This window comes from Arachis ipaensis, chromosome B2, assembly GCF_059453495.1.
Source record: "Arachis ipaensis isolate K30076 ecotype BB chromosome B2, ASM5945349v1, whole genome shotgun sequence".
Classification (NCBI taxonomy): Eukaryota; Viridiplantae; Streptophyta; class Magnoliopsida; order Fabales; family Fabaceae; genus Arachis; species Arachis ipaensis.
Window position 1 is genome coordinate 33368357 of NC_142437.1, and position 17328 is coordinate 33385684.

Genomic DNA, 17328 nt, shown 5'->3' on the forward strand with positions numbered 1-17328 from the left:
TTATAAACGTTAGGGATACAAATAGGACGATTTAAACGTTAGGAACACAAATAAGACTTACCCCAAACGTTAGGAACAAAAACGATACTTTACTCAAAAAAGAAATGTGGCATTCCGAGTTGATTGAATTGAATAACAATTCAACATGATTTATGGAGGCAGATTCATTAGTAATAAGAAAATTAAGACATGGTTATTTTTGTAATTTTGATCCGGCTAAGTGAAAAGTGATGTTGGTAGCCCCAGGTTTGAAGGCTTGATAATAATAATTTTGTTATTTTCATCGATTCATTACTTGATACATAGTTTGTCTTCGTAGGATGTCTTGTCTCTCTTCTCTCTTCCCCTCCATTTCTATCTGGATCCATAGGCCAAAGGTATTCACTTCAATATCCATTCCCCTCTCTCTCAAGTGCCTCTGTCTTGATTCATATGCTCTCTGGTTTTCTTCTTTGATTTCAATTTTGCTGTCTTAACATATGCATTCATGAAAGCTCTAATATTTTACCTGCAAATTTCATATTTTCCAATATGGTCCACTGCTATCCGTACCCATTTGTTGTTGATCTGGTTGATTTGTTTGCTCGTTTGATGATTGCATGCCATCTATTTGTTAAAATCACGCAACCAAACTCATCTAATTTGTGAATTATGACATTATCCATTGTCAATACAAGTATAATTGTGTTAATGTCACTAATTTGCGCATGTATGTATTTGTATAATAAAATATTGTACATTCTAGTAGAAACTTCCGTTCTTAGCTACGTTTTTACGTTCTTGCAACACTCTCTCGTGGTTGTGTAGGAGCTCGCCCTTGAAAACCTTGTTGGGCATATTAAGTTGGACTCAGTGAGGCACTTCTTTGCTCTGGTGAGCATGATATATGCTGAAAAGTATTTCGAAATAAGTTTTATTGCTGTTGAGTACATTCTGAACAAAATTACTATTATTCTTTTTGCAGCCATGGGAGAAATGAATTGGATTCAGCGTAAGATCTTCCTCTACAATGTTACTTTTGGCCTTTATATGTTGGATTGGTGGGAACGCTGTACTTTTAGTATCCTCTATTGCAGTCTCTTCTACATGGCTTTTACCTCATTTACATTTTTTCTTTTTCTTTTTTCAACTGATCTAAAACTCAAATCATTTCTAGATATTTATGTGCGAGAAATGTGTGTCTTTTATGCCAAGAAAAGATAAATGAAACCATATTGGAGATACTTTACCATTTTGGATCATTTTAATTTAGATAATTTTTTTTCTTTCCAAAAGTTATTTCAGAACATTATTCGACAAAAAGCGCAAAGTTGAGTTCCTTGAATTCATGTGCAATCTTGTCTGTTGTGGTACTGCTTGTATATGTTCCTAAACTTTTCCAGATATTTTGCTGATTGTATTAATGTGGTTCGTGATACGATATGTTACTGAGTTCTTCAGGAGGTGAGTGCAATCCATTTCCTCCCTTCTAATATGTATTTTAATTATTGTAAATTTACCTAGCATTGCGAGATAGCCTTTTATTAAAAATTTAGCAAGTTAGTATCCATTTTTCACATGTCTTTCGCCAAATTCGCAAGTAAATGTGGATTCTTTGTAAAGCAACCCCTGAAGCCCTTTTAATATAGAATTACATTTAAAATGCTCTTCAAAATGATTTTATTGCTGAAGCTATACATAAACTGTTTTTGGTAACAATGCTAGCAATCTTTTGCTACTTTCTTCAGTACTAGAAAGATTGCTCTTGCTCCACCAGTTTGACCAAATTGTGTAGTTACATTTTAATCGCAGGTATGTGTTCAAGCAGTATATGTAGATGGTGACTTCATGATTCATATTAGTTGCATTTAGTGTAGCTGACTAGGAAAATATCCTGTAGCAGTTTGATATGAACTGACTTTGGAGTTTCTTCAAGCTCTCAACAGAAATTGCGCATCTCATGCCTGTTGTGCACCGTCGTTAATCTTATATTTTTGACATTCGCTTGCTTGTTAGATTGTATTATGTGGGATGATAATTGCGTTACTACGTTATAATAAATTTTTTGAGAATTTTTACTACTGTGTTTGAACTTTTTGAGAATTTTTACTACTGTGTTTGAACTATTGAAAATTTAAAATGTGAGATCCTCTTTAAAGCCATAGAAGGTTTCATTGAAGATCCATATTTGAAATGTATCAGGTGACTGAAGCTAACGAAATTTGTTTTGATCTCGTAAGATTTTCTTTCTAAATTGAAGACAGCTTAAAGAGAAAAGGAAAAAGACAACGATAATATATGTAAGCTAATAATGTTATCAATTTAACATAATCTCGCACAATTTGACAAAAGCCTCAAATTTTTTAACTATATAAACCCTAATTCAAATTTCTTAGTGCCCATATATATCCACCACCCAAAATCAGAAATATGAGTAATTATTGAATTAAAAAATTACTTTGAAGTCTCAATAATTATTGAAATTTGAAAATGGAAGAGTTTCTCTCCACTTACTAAATGAAACTCTTTGATGGAATAGTGAGAATATAAACAGATGATATAAGACAAGATGTAGATATCTCTTGTTGTAAACATGATAAAAGAATAAAAACAAGATCAATAAAACATGCTATGTTTAAAATTTTTATGCTTTTTAACAAAAAAATTATAGAGTAAAGGATATTTTCGTCCCTGACTTTTTTTTTTGCGGACATTTTTGTCCTCAAGGAATGGAAAATACATTCAAGTCCCTGACCCCTGAAAAACGTAGACATTTATATCCTTCCGTTGAATTCAGCCGTTTGCATTGGACGGAAAAGGATGAGCTGGCAGAGGTGGCACTGAGGTGGCCGTAACGAAGGCCAGGTGGCATGGAGCATTTCGTAACAGGACATATAAGTCCTTGGAGACAAAAACGACACCGTTTTTGTAACCTCCCCCAATCCTGTTTCGAATTTCTCTGCCTTTTCTTTTTCCTTCGTTCTTTTTCCCTTCCATTCTTCCTGCCTTCATCACTGCCGCACAGCGGCACCTCCGTCAGCCACCATCAACGCTGGCGACCTCCTCCTTCCTCTCTTTTCGCGTCTTCTTTCCTTTCTCACTCCCTTACTCCCATTAGTCTCTCTCTCTTCTCACTTTCTCTCATCTCTCTCTCTGCGAAGCTGACCCTAGAGCATGATTTTTCTTCAATCAAGAAGAAAATGTATACCTTATTTGGAAACTACTTATAAATCAATGGGAAAAATGTATCAAAATCGTACATAGATGATTTGTTCTATTTGGAATAATCAACAATGAATATATGTGGAATAGCTTTGTAATATACAAATAAATTGAATGTTACAACTAAGTTAGATGATGCACCTGACTTACCCAGCTTTTCGGGATCGCGCATCTCATGCCTAGTATCAACCAAAAAAATGCTTCCAACACTCATCACTTTTTGACCTCTTTAAGTAACAAGTGAGTGATACTAGCCACTTAAAATCTTCCTATATTTCTGAAATGACAAACAGGATTTCATGTTGTATGACTTCACTTCCACTATTTGTAGGATCAAAGCAAAACATGTGTTCCATTTCATGTTTATGCATACCTTCCCATTTTGTTTCAAGCATGTAGCAGGTGCTTGTCACACACCAATACTCTATAACTAGCATGAGGCCCCTCAGATGTATCTCTCAATGTGACTTGCCACCCCATTGCCTTGGCAATGTCTTGAATTTCATCCATGATGGCAATAGAATCGCGGATGTATACCCGTCCTCCTGGTCTTAGTATTCGGTCCATCTCAAGCATAATAGATGACACATTGCATCTGATAAGAGAGAAATCCAACACATAGACATTATCAATACTGGACTTTGCAGTCGAGCAGAGCGATCATAAAATAGTTATTTCCTAAGCTACTATTACGAAAGATGAATATCGGATTGGATATTCAAACCACAATTCTCATTTTTCTCATTATTAACAGAAATAGTGTAATGATTATAAGCCAGGAGGAAAGATACAAGCTTGATAAGAAAAGAAAAAGGTACCTTTTGCGCTCTGCAGAAAGAAGGTTGGCAGCATGCAGAAAATCATAGGTTCTTGGGTAGGTGTCAAATGCTTCACACCTAAATTATAAAAATTGCAGAATATTACAAAACACTAACAAGATCGCAAAAGTAATTTGGGGGAATTGATATAGAGGCTCTTTCAGTACATGGAATTGGGAAACCTCAGTACCACAAGGTGAACATTTGTATTTAATATATCTTAAGTAAGTTTTGTTAAATACCAGTCATGCATAACTCCCATCAATCCACGGTCGTAGATAACTGGCAAGGTATTTGTGCTACTAACAGGAACAACATTTGAAGGTTGTGGTAGGCTTAGAGAAGGGGGGTTGAATCTATGCCTTCCTTTTTAGTTGCTGTTATTACCTTTTTTAACAAATATGCAATTCTGATTCTGTTTGAACTCAGCAGCGGAAATTTATGAGACAATTTATTTTGGTCTCATGAATATCAGAAAACAGAACACAGCAGAGAAGAGAAAAGCTAACACCAGCATGTATCCTGGTTCGGTTGCCTTGTGCTATGCAACCTACATCCAGTCTCCTCCACAACTATGGAAGAATTTCACTATAGTTAACAGTATTACATACACCAATAACTCAAGATTGACCCAATCCTTTCACACTCAAGTTCTAACCTAACTTGACCTTGGCTATGCTAATACCTAACTATTCACTCTTAGTGCTAACCCAACTAAGAAAGGGATACCTCACAGGTACAAGATACAAGACATAAACACACCTAAAGAAATCTGAAAATAACTCTAGGCTTTTCTCTCAAGTGTTTCACTCAGCCTTTTTCCACTCATGGCTTTTTTACTTGAGTTTTCTCACAATGCCTTTTCTCACTAGAAATTACAGAATGATAAACATTGAAAAGAACATTACAATCAGTAAAACATGAAGGAGATTGACTTCATCAACAGCCTCTGTGCTATGCGAAAAACCAGATTAGCAAGCATCTGATTCAGTTCTTCATACTGGCGGAATGCACCTTTGATTAGGTTACACTGTCCAGTTAGTTGAACTTCTTCAAAGAACTCTCTTAGAACAATAACCTCTATTCACTGGTTTTCTCTCCTTGCTTTCTGAATGAACAGCAAGCTTCTTATATCTCCTTGCATGTGGCTGAGTTCTTCTTCCAAGGTTAACACCTTGAGCCTTGAGCTTCACCAACCCACAAGCTTACTTTTTCTTCTCAAGCATCAAAGTAGAACCTTTGCTTCTGACTTCTCCAACTTGAACGAAAGCCACAAAACAGTAACAATAGAAATCTTCTTATGGTCAACTTGATCTTAGCCATTGAAAAACTACTTGGTCCCCAAGTATCACTTGTGACCGTAGATGTGAAGCAGAATAGGGCAGAGAACAACTTTTCCTTGAATGCCATTTTCGGGTAGTGCAGAGAGTTGGGAAGAAGGGATGAAGATCTGATGCATGCAAGATGAGATGGATTACCTTTCTTAAGCTTGATTTAGTTTGGATTTTCTGTTTTAGCTTCTGTGCTTCAAGCTTTAACTCTCTCTTTCTTGCTTCTTTGGTTACTGGCTTAGGGAGAAAGCTTTTTCTCTCTTTCTCTTTCTTACTTTTCTGATGCCATGATTTGACTTGATTAGAGAGGAGAGGAACGTTGCTCACTTTGGAGGAGTGAAGAATTCAATCTTACAAGAGAAGCTTTGTGGGATGGATACGGGTTTGGATTATGTAACCCGTTTGGCCCGATTTGATTTCTTAGGCTTCTTTCTTTGCTTTTGCTTGGGCTTTTAATTTTTTCTTTCAGCCCAATATTCTTTGCTGATTTCTTTTTATTTCATTTGGGCTATTAACATTTGGCCTGCAATAATAAACAATTAGTTAATAAGTAAATATAATTAATCAACACTAATTATTTATTTTGCCCAAAAATAATGTTTGTCATCACTAATTAATTTAGTTAATTTCTTAACTCAACAATCTCCCCCTTGATGACAAACATGATTTAAGCAATAATCAAAAAGGAAATGAGTTTGAGTCAGGTTTAGAAAACTCCCTTTGATTTTTGTCATTTGCTTTTATGTTGCTCCCCCTTTCCTTTTCAAGGTTAGCTCCCCCTGAATTTATGCTCTTCTCTTCTTTCCTGTTTACATATACTTATATGGAACTAAACAGATGCTATGTACTAACCAAAAGTATAGCAAACAGTGATAGTTTAAATGGCCAAAATAGAGCTTTAATACATCAGGGTCAGAATCAGATAGCAACATATCATAATCAGCCCAACATCAAGCTATTACCATCAGCAAACAGATTCAGCATGTGAAAACAAGTATTAATGCAGCAAAGATTATTCAACATGTAAACTCAAGTATAGATGCAGCAAAAATCCCAAAAAAATTACTAGGGTCCTATTGCTATTACTCCCCCTTTTGTCATCAAGGGCGGATAATAAACAAGATCAACAAAAAAAAAGTCTTGTATCCTACAGAAAAGAGTTAGAGCACAGTTCAAAGTGCTAACTAAACTACCAAAGGTGCAGTAATATCCAGAGTCATTACAGTCATCCAAAATGAAACAGTTTAAAAGAACTAAAGAAGCAGCATTCATGAGACAAAAAAAAGTAGCAATAACAGTTTTTATGAGACAAATCCTAGGCATCAGAACCATTCCCCTCCGAAGCGGCTTCCTCTTCAACATCCGTGGCAATGTCTTCATCATTTTGAAGGTTGTCAATGAAGATCATCAGTACAACCACCCTATCCCTTGATTTCTTCAGAAAGTTCTCATGCTTGCTAGCCAGCTTCCTTTTCTCTTTGCTCAATTCAATCAAGTGATTTGATTGGGAGACAAACTCTTGAGCAACATCCCTGACCACATTCAGCATAGTGGATTTCTTCCCAGTAGAGATGGAAGTACCCTCAGTGGAAGGAGCAGTAGAATCATTAGGAATGAAATCTTCATCATCATCATCTAGAACCACTCTCTCAGATCGAGTTGGTCCTTTTTGCTGTTTCACTGAACCACCTCCCTTTAGATATGAATGTCTATTTTCATATTTCTCATTGGTCAAGTCAACACCAAAATACTCAAAAATTCAAATTAGGAACATGCCATAAGGAAGAGCTTTGTCCTTTTCACTTCTAACAGATTCAAACATGTATCTAACCATCAAATATGCAAATGAAATTTCAGTTTTGGTGAGAAGGGCATATAAAACAAGAGTATCAGTGTAGGAAACCCTTTGATATGAGCCGCTTTGAGGCAGAATAATATGATTGACTATTCGGTGCAGTTGAGCACGCTCATATCCTAGGGCTTTGTGAGTGGGTGTAATGCCATCTATTAAAGAGATATGTTCACAAATACTAGCCAGGGCATCATTGTAAGAAACACCAACTCCTTCATCCCACTTAACTGACGTGTAGGCACAGGGCCCAACATCAGTATACTTCAAAGCATCACTGATGGTCTCATTGTTTAAAACGATATCTCGGCCCTTGACATACGAATGAGCAGTGCCCTCATGATAAGTCATGTTTGCATAAAACTCTTTGACCAACAAGGGATAAACAGGTTTTTTGATATCAAAAAGATGATTCCAGTCCAGAAAAATCAAGTTATCAACAAAAGGAAAACCTTTTCTTTTCAAAGATGGCAAATCAGCGAGAAAAGAGGAACATAGGGTACGATACTGGATAACCTTCTCATAAAAATCATTGTTCATGGCAGATTTGAATCTATAAGGGTTATAGTTCGAATGAGAAGTCAAAAAGTGAGCTTTGTGATCAAAAGGTCCAATATCTGGTTCTTTAACATTCTGGAGAAGGACTCGAGTGTTACCTCGTTGAGAGCGCATTGGAACCGACCTGGATTTTGGTTGTGTTGGTTCGGGTATGGGTTCCTCAGTCACCTGACGTTTGCCTTTGGAGGAGCCAGGCTTTGCTGAACTTGGTTTTGAGGAGCCAGGCTTGGAAGGTGTGGCCTTTGGTGGTGGCGTCGGCTTGGCAGAGGCAGGAAACCTTGGAGTGTTTTTGGTCCGAGCCATGGGGTCACAGCGAGGAGGAGAGGTAGGAGGAGAAGGAGAAGGGGTAAAGGTGCGATCTTGAGAACGAGTGGAAGGCTTTGTGGGTAGCTTGTAAATCTTTTCACGAGGAGGCCTTTTAGGAATGGTTTTCTTCCTCATTTGGTTAGTTTCAGTCTTTTGAGGAAAGAGAAGCAGTAAAGGGAGTGGAAAGAAACCGAAGAGTGTGTAGAGAAGTTATGGAGGGAAGAGAGGGAGTATTGGTAACCGTACTCAAAAAGTGGATTTCCAAAACCATGCAACTGCATCACCATTTGAAAAGACTTGAAAAGACATGACCTCATTCAAGAAAGATTTTATTTGATTTAAAATTAAAATAGGAAGTTAATTTTAAATTTTGAAAGACAATCAGAATTAAATTGAAACACCTTTTGGGCCAAAATTAAATCCATTTGAAAACTTTTGGGCCACAAAACATTTATTGAAAACCTTTTATGAAGCACACAAGTCATCAAAAATAACAAACAAGATTGTAACATTCATGTTAGGGCCTTGAGGTGATTTGGATTTAATGAAACATATAGGACAACCCAGATCCGAATTGAGGTTGGTCCAGATCAATTTTTCACTTGAAGCAAGCCCAGAACACGTTGACTTGAGGGAAACATTCATCATCTGCCCAGAATTGTCTCATACCTGTTTATGAGACAAAAAGCTCCAGCAAATACATCAGCATTTTTCAAACAAGGAATCATAACTCAAAATTCCTAGACAAGTCCTAAGCATGCAGAATCTATCCTCAGCTAATGGTTTTGTAAAAATATCTGCTAATTGCTCCTCTGATTTAACAAATTGAATACTAATATCCCCTTTTTGGACATGTTCTCTTATTGAGTGAAATTTCACTTCAATATGTTTAGTCCTAGAGTGCAAAACTGGATTTTTAGAAATATTAATGGCACTCATATTATCACACAGCAGGGGAATATTTTCAGCCTTTAATTTGTAATCAGCAAGCTGTGTTTTTAACCATAAAAGCTGAGAACAACAAGAAGAAGCAGCTATATACTCAGCCTCTGCAGTGGATAAAGCCACTGTTGTTGCTTCTTACTTGACCAAACATTTAAGGACTTTCCAAGGAAGCAGCATAAACCAGAAGTGCTCCTTCTATCAACTCTATCACCAGCAAAATCTGCATCACAATAACCAACTACAGAAAAATCATCAATCTTAGGATACCAAAGACCAAAATTGGATGTGCCATGAACATATCTAATGATCCTTTTAACTGCAGAAAGATGTGACTCTTTTGGTTTGGATTGGAACCTAGAACACAATCTAACACTTTGCACAATATCGGGTCTAGAGGAAGTTAAGTACATAAGAGAGCCAATCATTCCTCTATACCTAGTCTCATCAACATCTTTCTCAGTTTCTCCCTTATCTAATTTAGAATTAGGATGCATGGGAGTTCCCATGGGTTTGGTATTTTCCATACCAAATTTCTTAACTAATTCCTTGGCATACTTCTCTTGATGAATGAAAATACCTCTTTCAGTTTGTTTAATTTGCAGCCCAAGGAAGAAATTAAGTTCACCCATCATACTCATGTCAAATTCACTTGTCATGAGTTTTCCAAATTCAGAACAAAGGGATTCATTTGCTGATCCAAAAATAATGTCATCAACATATATTTGGACTAGAATAAAAGAATCATTAGAGTTCTTGATGAATAGAGTTGTGTCAGTGGTGCCTCTTTGAAAACCATTTTTCAAAAGAAAAGAGCTAAGTCTCTCATACCAAGCTCTAGGAGCTTGTCTTAAACCATAGAGAGCTTTAGATAGTTTGAAAACATGATCAAAATGCTCTTTATTTTCAAAACCAGGAGGCTGCTCCACATACACTTCTCTATCTATCACTCCATTCAAAAATGCACATTTCACATCCATTTGGTATAATTTAAAACCACAAAATGCAGCATAAGCTAAGAGAAGTCTTATGGCTTCCATTCGGGCAACAGGGGCAAAGGATTCATCAAAGTCGATTCCTTCTTCTTGGTCATATCCTTGTGCCACCAGCCTTGCCTTGTTCCTTGCAATGCTACCATCTTCTCCCAACTTGTTCCGGAATATCCACTTGGTGCCAGTCACTTTCTTTCCACTTGGCCTTGGAACCAACGTCCACACTTGGTTCTTTTCAAACTCAAGAAGCTCATCCTCCATAGCCTTAATCCAAGAGGGGTCACTAAGGGCTTCTTTGACGTTTTGAGGCTCTATTTGTGAAAGAAGAGCAATGTTTGAACCTTCATTTGCCTTTCTAGTGGAAGACCTAGTTTGCACTCCATGAGAGACGTCCCCAATGACAAATTCCTCAGGATAATTCTTCAAGAATCTCCATTCACGAGGTCTGGTGGACTTGGAGGCAGATTCAGTCACCAAGGGATTCTGTGTGCTGTTGTCTGCAGAATTTCCTTCAGATTCATGAGACAAAATGGAATTGTCTCTTGAATTTTCAGCATTAGCTGTTTCTGGTTCAGATTGTCCAGAATTTTCTTTTCCATGATTCCGAGCAGTTTCATCCTCATTTTGAGCTTGATTTCCTGCATCACCATCTTCCAAAATGCTTTGCACCAAGTTAGTATCACAGAATGTAACATGTATGGACTCTTCAATAATTCTAGCATCTTGATGATAAACCCTATATGCTTTACTAGTTGAGGAATATCCTACAAACAAACACTCATAAGCCTTTGGATCAAATTTTCCCAAATTTTCTTTGTTATTTAAAACAAAACATTTGCATCCAAAGATGTGCAAGTAATCTAAGTTTGGTGGGTAGCCTTTCCAAAGTTCATAAGGGGTTTTCTTCAAAAATTTCCTTATGATTGTTCTATTTAAAATGTGGCAAGCTGTGTTAACCGCTTCAGCCCAAAGGAATTTTGGAACATTGCTCTCACAAAGCATAGCTCTTGTCATCTCTTGTATGCTTCTATTTCTTCTTTCCACAACACCATTTTGTTGTGGTGTTCTTGGACAAGAGAAGTTGTGAGATATTCCAAATTCCTCACAAAAGGATTCAAACAAATTATTTTCAAATTCAATTCCATGATCACTCCTTATAGAAGAGATTTTCAAATCCTTTTCATTTTGAATTTTCTTGCAAAAAGGTTCAAAGGCCGAAAAGGCTTTATTTTTGTGTGCAAGAAATAAAACCCAACCAAACCTAGTGTAGTCATCCACAATTACTAAACCATAATGTTTACCACCTAGGCTTTGAGTTCTTGTTGGACCAAATAAATCAATGTGTAGCAACTCAAGTGGTCTTTTAGTAGAGATGTCTTCCTTTGGTTTAAAAGAACTTTTTGTTTGTTTTCCCATTTGGCAAGCATCACAAGTGATGTCTTTGTCAAACTTTATCAAAGGAAGACCTCTTACTAATTCTTTCTTTACAAGTTTGTTTATTTGAAACATACTTGCATGGCCCAATCTCTTGTGCCATAACCACTTTTCAGATTCTTTAGAGTGAAGACAAGCTACATTTTGATTCTTTAGTTCATCAAGAGTAAGTCCATACATATTATTGAAACGCTTGGCAACAAACATCACTTCATTTGTCTTTTCATTAACAACACAGCATTCAAGCCTTTTGAAAACAACTAAATATCCCAAATCACACAGCTAACTTATACTTAAAAGATTGTGCTTTAAACCACATACCAAAAGTACATCATCAATGAAAGTAGATTGCTCATTACCTACTTTTCCAACAGCAATGATTTTACCTTTACCATCATCTCCAAAGGTCACAAAACCTCCATCATACTTATTTAGTTTGATGAAGTAGGTTGACCTTCCAGTCATGTGCCTTGAACATCCACTATCCATGTACCACATGTCCTTTTTGTTCTTGGATGCTAGGCAAATCTGCATGATGAGTTTCAAGTAGCCTTAGGTATCCAAATTAATTTGGATCCTTTGAAGTTAATCCATCTTGGTTGCCCAAGTGCATTGATATCACAAACAACATTGTAGACTTTGTTTCCTACAACTCTCTTTTCAATGAAGCATTGTGCATATGAGTGACCAAATTTCTTGCAATTAGCACAATGATTTTCTGGTGTGTGTTGCTAAAACTGATGTGAGTTATATTGCTTGAAATGATTAAAGCTTTGAAATTTTCTGGTTCTTGGAGGAGATGCATTTCTTTTGACAAACTGATTTTTAGTAAAGTTATTCCTCTTTGCAAAAGCATTTTCACCAGAATTTTTTTGAATATTTTTGCCTTTCGAGAATGAGGTTTTGTTGTAAAAAGTTGGTTTCTTGAAAGCAGCCTCATTTTTCGAAATATAACCCAAACCTGGCCGGTTTGAACTCGGTTCAGTTTTTAGTGAAGGGTCAGTTTCACTTGTGTATACTTCATCAAATTTTTCTTCAATTGTAGGAGCATTTTCAATACCAGATTTGTTTGGTATGGTTTTGGTATTTGATGAAGAAGCCACAAACTTTATAGAGGAAATATTAGAAAATGCATCTTCCTTGGCTATGTAGCCTAAACCAGATTTTTCAAACAATGGTCTTTGACTTGCAAGTAATTTGTCCAAGTTACTAGAACCTTGAGCAAATTTTGCTAAGTCACCATTCAGCCTTTTAACCATATCATTTAATCTTTTATTTTTAGCAATTAACTCATGTGAAGGATCCACAATGTGCTTTCTTTTTAATTTTTCAAGTTCAGATTTTAGAAATTTGTTTTCTTCAATGATGTCTAAAGCACATTCAGTTTCCTTCACTTTTTCTTTTAAAAAGTCATTTTCAGCTCTTAACACATCTCTTTCAGATCTGCATTTATTATATTTATCAAGCAGTTTTGATGTGTTTAAAGTGAGATCATCAATAATAACATGCAAATCCTCAATGGTCAAATCATAATAGTTTACCTCATCAAGATTGTTGTTTCCAGCCATGAAGCAGTCTTTGTCATCTCCTTCAGATTCTTCTTCTTCATTTGAGTCATTCTCAAGATCCTCCCAAGCTGCCATGAGTACTCTCTTCCTTTCCCTCTTGCCTTTGTCCTCCTTTTTGAGCTTTGGACAGTTTGATTTGAAGTGTCCAGCCTCCTTGCAATGATGGCATGTCACCTTGCTCAAGTCCATCTTTTGCTCCTTTGAACTTGAACCCTTGTATTTGCCCTTGCTTTTCATCATCCTTCTAAATCTCCTAGCAAAAAACAAAAGTTCGTCATCTGAAATACCATCACTAGACTCACTCTCTTTTGGTTCTATTTGTGACTTGAGGGCTATTCCCTTTTTCTTTGAGTCTGTGTTTATGTGTGTGGCTTCATAGGCAAGGAGTTTTCCTCTCAGCTCATCATAGGTTATGGGACTTATGTTGTTACTCTCGGTTAGGACAGTGGCAGTGCTTTCCCACTCTTTTGTGAGGCTTCTAAGGAGTTTTCTCACCAAGGTTTGTTCTGCATAGTTTGTACCCATAGCATCAAGGTTGTTGATTATGATTGAGAATCTCTCAAATGCTTCATCAATGCTTTCTCTATCCTTCATGCTAAACATCTCATACTCTTTTCGCAGCATATCAATCCTCGTTTCTTTGACTTGTTTAGTGCCTTCGTGTGTAACCTGGAGTTTTTCCCAGATTTCTTTGGCTGTCTTGCATCTAGACACCTTCCGGTACTCTTCAAAGCTGATAGCACAGTGAAGAAGGTTGATTGCTTTAGCGTTCAGCTCTATCTTCTTCTTGTCATCTTCATTCCATTCAGCTTCTTCTTTCGGAGTCACCACTCCATCAGCACTTGTTTTTGTTGGGATCTTGGGACCACTCACAATGATCTTCCATAAGTTGTAGTCAATGGATTGGATGAAGATCCTTATCCTTTCTTTCCAGTAGGAATAGTTCTTTCCGTTAAAGAAAGGTGGCCGGTTGTTTGACTGGCCTTCAGTGAGGGTGTAGGCAATTGTGGTTGTGCCCAGATTGTTCGCCATTGGATCTTTGCTCCAAGCGGTTAAGCTTGATTCTTGAGACCTTAGCTCCTGATACCAATTGAAGGTTGTGGTAGGCTTAGAGAAGGGGGGTTGAATCTATGCCTTCCTTTTTAGTTGCTGTTATTACCTTTTTTAACAAATATGCAATTCTGATTCTGTTTGAACTCAGCAGCGGAAATTTATGAGACAATTTATTTTGGTCTCATGAATATCAGAAAACAGAACACAGTAGAGAAGAGAAAAGCTAACACCAGCATGTATCCTGGTTCGGTTGCCTTGTGCTATGCAACCTACATCCAGTCTCCTCCACAACTATGGAAGAATTTCACTATAGTTAACAGTATTACATACACCAATAACTCAGGATTGACCCAATCCTTTCACACTCAAGTTCTAACCTAACTTGACCTTGGCTATGCTAATACCTAACTATTCACTCTTAGTGCTAACCCAACTAAGAAAGGGATACCTCACAGGTACAAGATACAAGACATAAACACACCTAAAGAAATCTGAAAATAACTCTAGGCTTTTCTCTCAAGTGTTTCACTCAGCCTTTTTCCACTCATGGCTTTTTTACTTGAGTTTTCTCACAATGCCTTTTCTCACTAGAAATTACAGAATGATAAACATTGAAAAGAACATTACAATCAGTAAAACATGAAGGAGATTGACTTCATCAACAGCCTCTGTGCTATGCGAAAAACCAGATTAGCAAGCCTCTGATTCAGTTCTTCATACTGGCGGAATGCACCTTTGATTAGGTTACACTGTCCAGTTAGTTGAACTTCTTCAAAGAACTCTCTTAGAACAATAACCTCTATTCACTGGTTTTCTCTCCTTGCTTTCTGAATGAACAGCAAGCTTCTTATATCTCCTTGCATGTGGCTGAGTTCTTCTTCCAAGGTTAACACCTTGAGCCTTGAGCTTCACCAACCCACAAGCTTACTTTTTCTTCTCAAGCATCAAAGTAGAACCTTTGCTTCTGACTTCTCCAACTTGACCGAAAGCCACAAAACAGTAACAATAGAAATCTTCTTATGGTCAACTTGATCTTAGCCATTGAAAAACTACTTGGTCCCCAAGTATCACTTGTGACCGTAGATGTGAAGCAGAATAGGGCAGAGAACAACTTTTCCTTGAATGCCATTTTCGGGTAGTGCAGAGAGTTGGGAAGAAGGGATGAAGATCTGATGCATGCAAGATGAGATGGATTACCTTTCTTAAGCTTGATTTAGTTTGGATTTTCTGTTTTAGCTTCTGTGCTTCAAGCTTCAACTCTCTCTTTCTTGCTTCTTTGGTTACTGGCTTAGGGAGAAAGCTTTTTCTCTCTTTCTCTTTCTTACTTTTCTGATGCCATGATTTGACTTGATTAGAGAGGAGAGGAACGTTGCTCACTTTGGAGGAGTGAAGAATTCAATCTTACAAGAGAAGCTTTGTGGGATGGATACGGGTTTGGATTATGTAACCCGTTTGGCCCGATTTGATTTCTTAGGCTTCTTTCTTTGCTTTTGCTTGGGCTTTTAATTTTTGCTTTCAGCCCAATATTCTTTGCTGATTTCTTTTTATTTCATTTGGGCTATTAACATTTGGCCTGCAACAATAAATAATTAGTTAATAAGTAAATATAATTAATCAACACTAATTATTTATTTTGCCCAAAAATAATGTTTGTCATCACTAATTAATTTAGTTAATTTCTTAACTCAACAACATTCATAACCCAGCAGTCAAATTTCTGACTAATCAATGCTGCTGCAAACCTGAGAAAGCACTCAAATATATTGAAAATAAAATTTAGGAACTACCAAATACTAGAGCAATTAGGAATAACTAAATGTCTATTTATAAAAAGAAAATAAAACGATAGAAAAATTACCCTCCAAATCCAGCTCGCATGTCCATAACATTTCTCATTCTCATCTCTTTCCAGCGTAAAGTATCAACATATTGTCCTATTATCTCATTCCAATATTTCGATTCTGCCTTAAAAAGCTCTGCTCTGGATGCGAAGGCATCAAATTTTATGCTTTGAAACCTATCAGGCGGAGTTTGCAAACGAGCATCATTGAATCATTGAATCAAAGGAATTAGCTCATTTTAAAACAGAGATGTGGCATCAGACAGCAAAATGAGCACATAAGAGTTCATTGTTAACCAAAATCGGCAATGAGAATTTACACAGCAGCAGTGTAAAACATCAGTCTCAGCAATTTCCATTAACCAACCCTAATCCTAACAACTCAAGAATAATTGAACAAACTAAATATAATGAACTACAAACAGTGATTGCACAAACAGCAGCATTAAGCAAGCAAGACCTAATCCACTATCCACGCCAGATTCTCTAACAACCTAATGTAACTAACTAATCTAACCAAATTGAAATTAGCTAAACAAAACTAACTAAACAATATTAATTAACTAATTGCAATAACAGAGTGAATTAAACAAAGAGAAAGAAGATCTGGGAAGCACAGGGGTGGTAATGAGAGAGAGAGGAAATGATGGTTGGACCCTAGTAGCGACGGTGGTGCACCGGTAGAGAGGCGGCGGCGCGGCGGCAGTGGGTCGCCGAGAAGGTTGTCGCGGACGAACGGTAGGTGGAAGGAGGGTGAGAGGAGAGAGAGACTAATGGGAGTAAGGGAGTGAGAAAGGGAAGAAGACGCGAAAAGAGAAGAAGGAGGAGGTCGCCGGCGTTGATGGTGGCTGACGGAGGCGCCGCCGTGCGGTGGTGATGAAGGCAGGGGCCAAGGAAGAAGAATGGAAGGGAAAAAGGACGAAGGAAGAAGAAAAAGAAGAGAAATTCGAAATAGGATTGGGGGAGGTTACAAAAATGGCATCATTTTTGTCTCCAGGGACTTATATGTCCTGTTACGAAATGTCCATGCCACCTGGCCTCCGTTATGGCCACCTCAGCGCCACCTCTTTCAGCTCATCCTTTTCCGTTCAGTGCAAACGGCTGAATTCAACGGAAGGACATAAATGTCCACATTTTTCAAGGGTCAGGGGCTTAAATGTATTTTCTATTCCTTGAGGACGAAAATGTCTACGAAAACAAAAGTTAGGGACGAAAATGTCCTTTACTCAAAATTATATGTTAAAGAAGTGAAAAACGTAATGCATGCTTGCGTTAATTTTTGTTCAACTTGTGCCAATTTAGTTGAATTTAGGTTATGTATGATGAAAAAAATATTAAAAGTAGTTCTTAAAAAAGTAGGGATCGGAGATCTTTTTATCATGATTTTTTCACTAGTTTAGATTCTATATTCTTATGGTGTGATGCACATATGATTG

At 37.1% G+C, this 17328-nt stretch overlaps 2 protein-coding genes across 2 annotated transcripts; one reads left to right on the top strand and one right to left on the bottom strand.

Annotated features, from left to right (window-relative positions):
• The first annotated feature begins 255 nt into the window (after nucleotides 1–255).
• LOC107628283 (uncharacterized) lies at nucleotides 256–2054 on the top strand. The gene is made up of 5 exons (XM_088504850.1): nucleotides 256–377; nucleotides 808–873; nucleotides 965–1060; nucleotides 1383–1443; nucleotides 1792–2054. The coding sequence occupies exons 3-5, from the start codon at nucleotides 967–969 to the stop codon at nucleotides 1814–1816; spliced, it is 180 nt and encodes a 59-aa protein (XP_088360976.1). The 5' UTR covers nucleotides 256–377; nucleotides 808–873; nucleotides 965–966; the 3' UTR covers nucleotides 1817–2054.
• Nucleotides 2055–3588: 1534 nt separating this feature from the next.
• LOC107628284 (putative methyltransferase PMT11) lies at nucleotides 3589–16251 on the bottom strand. The gene is made up of 6 exons (XM_088505800.1): nucleotides 16190–16251; nucleotides 15911–16069; nucleotides 15738–15794; nucleotides 4262–4354; nucleotides 4020–4097; nucleotides 3589–3796 (listed from the first exon to the last, which is right to left on the bottom strand). The coding sequence occupies exons 1-6, from the start codon at nucleotides 16249–16251 to the stop codon at nucleotides 3589–3591; spliced, it is 657 nt and encodes a 218-aa protein (XP_088361926.1).
• Between the last annotated feature and the right edge of the window lie 1077 nt (nucleotides 16252–17328).

Bases quoted from the DNA above. Each gene is read 5' to 3' on its own strand.
- LOC107628283 (XM_088504850.1), top strand. From the start codon at position 967: ATGGGAGAAATGAATTGGATTCAGCGTAAGATCTTCCTCTACAATGTT. The intron at 1,061-1,382 runs GTATCCTCTATT...AAACTTTTCCAG, and splicing joins GTGGGAACGCTGTACTTTTA to ATATTTTGCTGATTGTATTA. The intron at 1,444-1,791 runs GTGAGTGCAATC...TTTTAATCGCAG, and splicing joins GTTACTGAGTTCTTCAGGAG to GTATGTGTTCAAGCAGTATA.
- LOC107628284 (XM_088505800.1), bottom strand. From the start codon at position 16,251: ATGGAAATTGCTGAGACTGATGTTTTACACTGCTGCTGTGTAAATTCT. The intron at 16,070-16,189 runs GTTAACAATGAA...TCCGCCTGATAG, and splicing joins AATTCTCATTGCCGATTTTG to GTTTCAAAGCATAAAATTTG. The intron at 4,355-15,737 runs GTTAAGAAATTA...CCCTTCTCTAAG, and splicing joins TGGGTTATGAATGTTGTTGA to CCTACCACAACCTTCAAATG.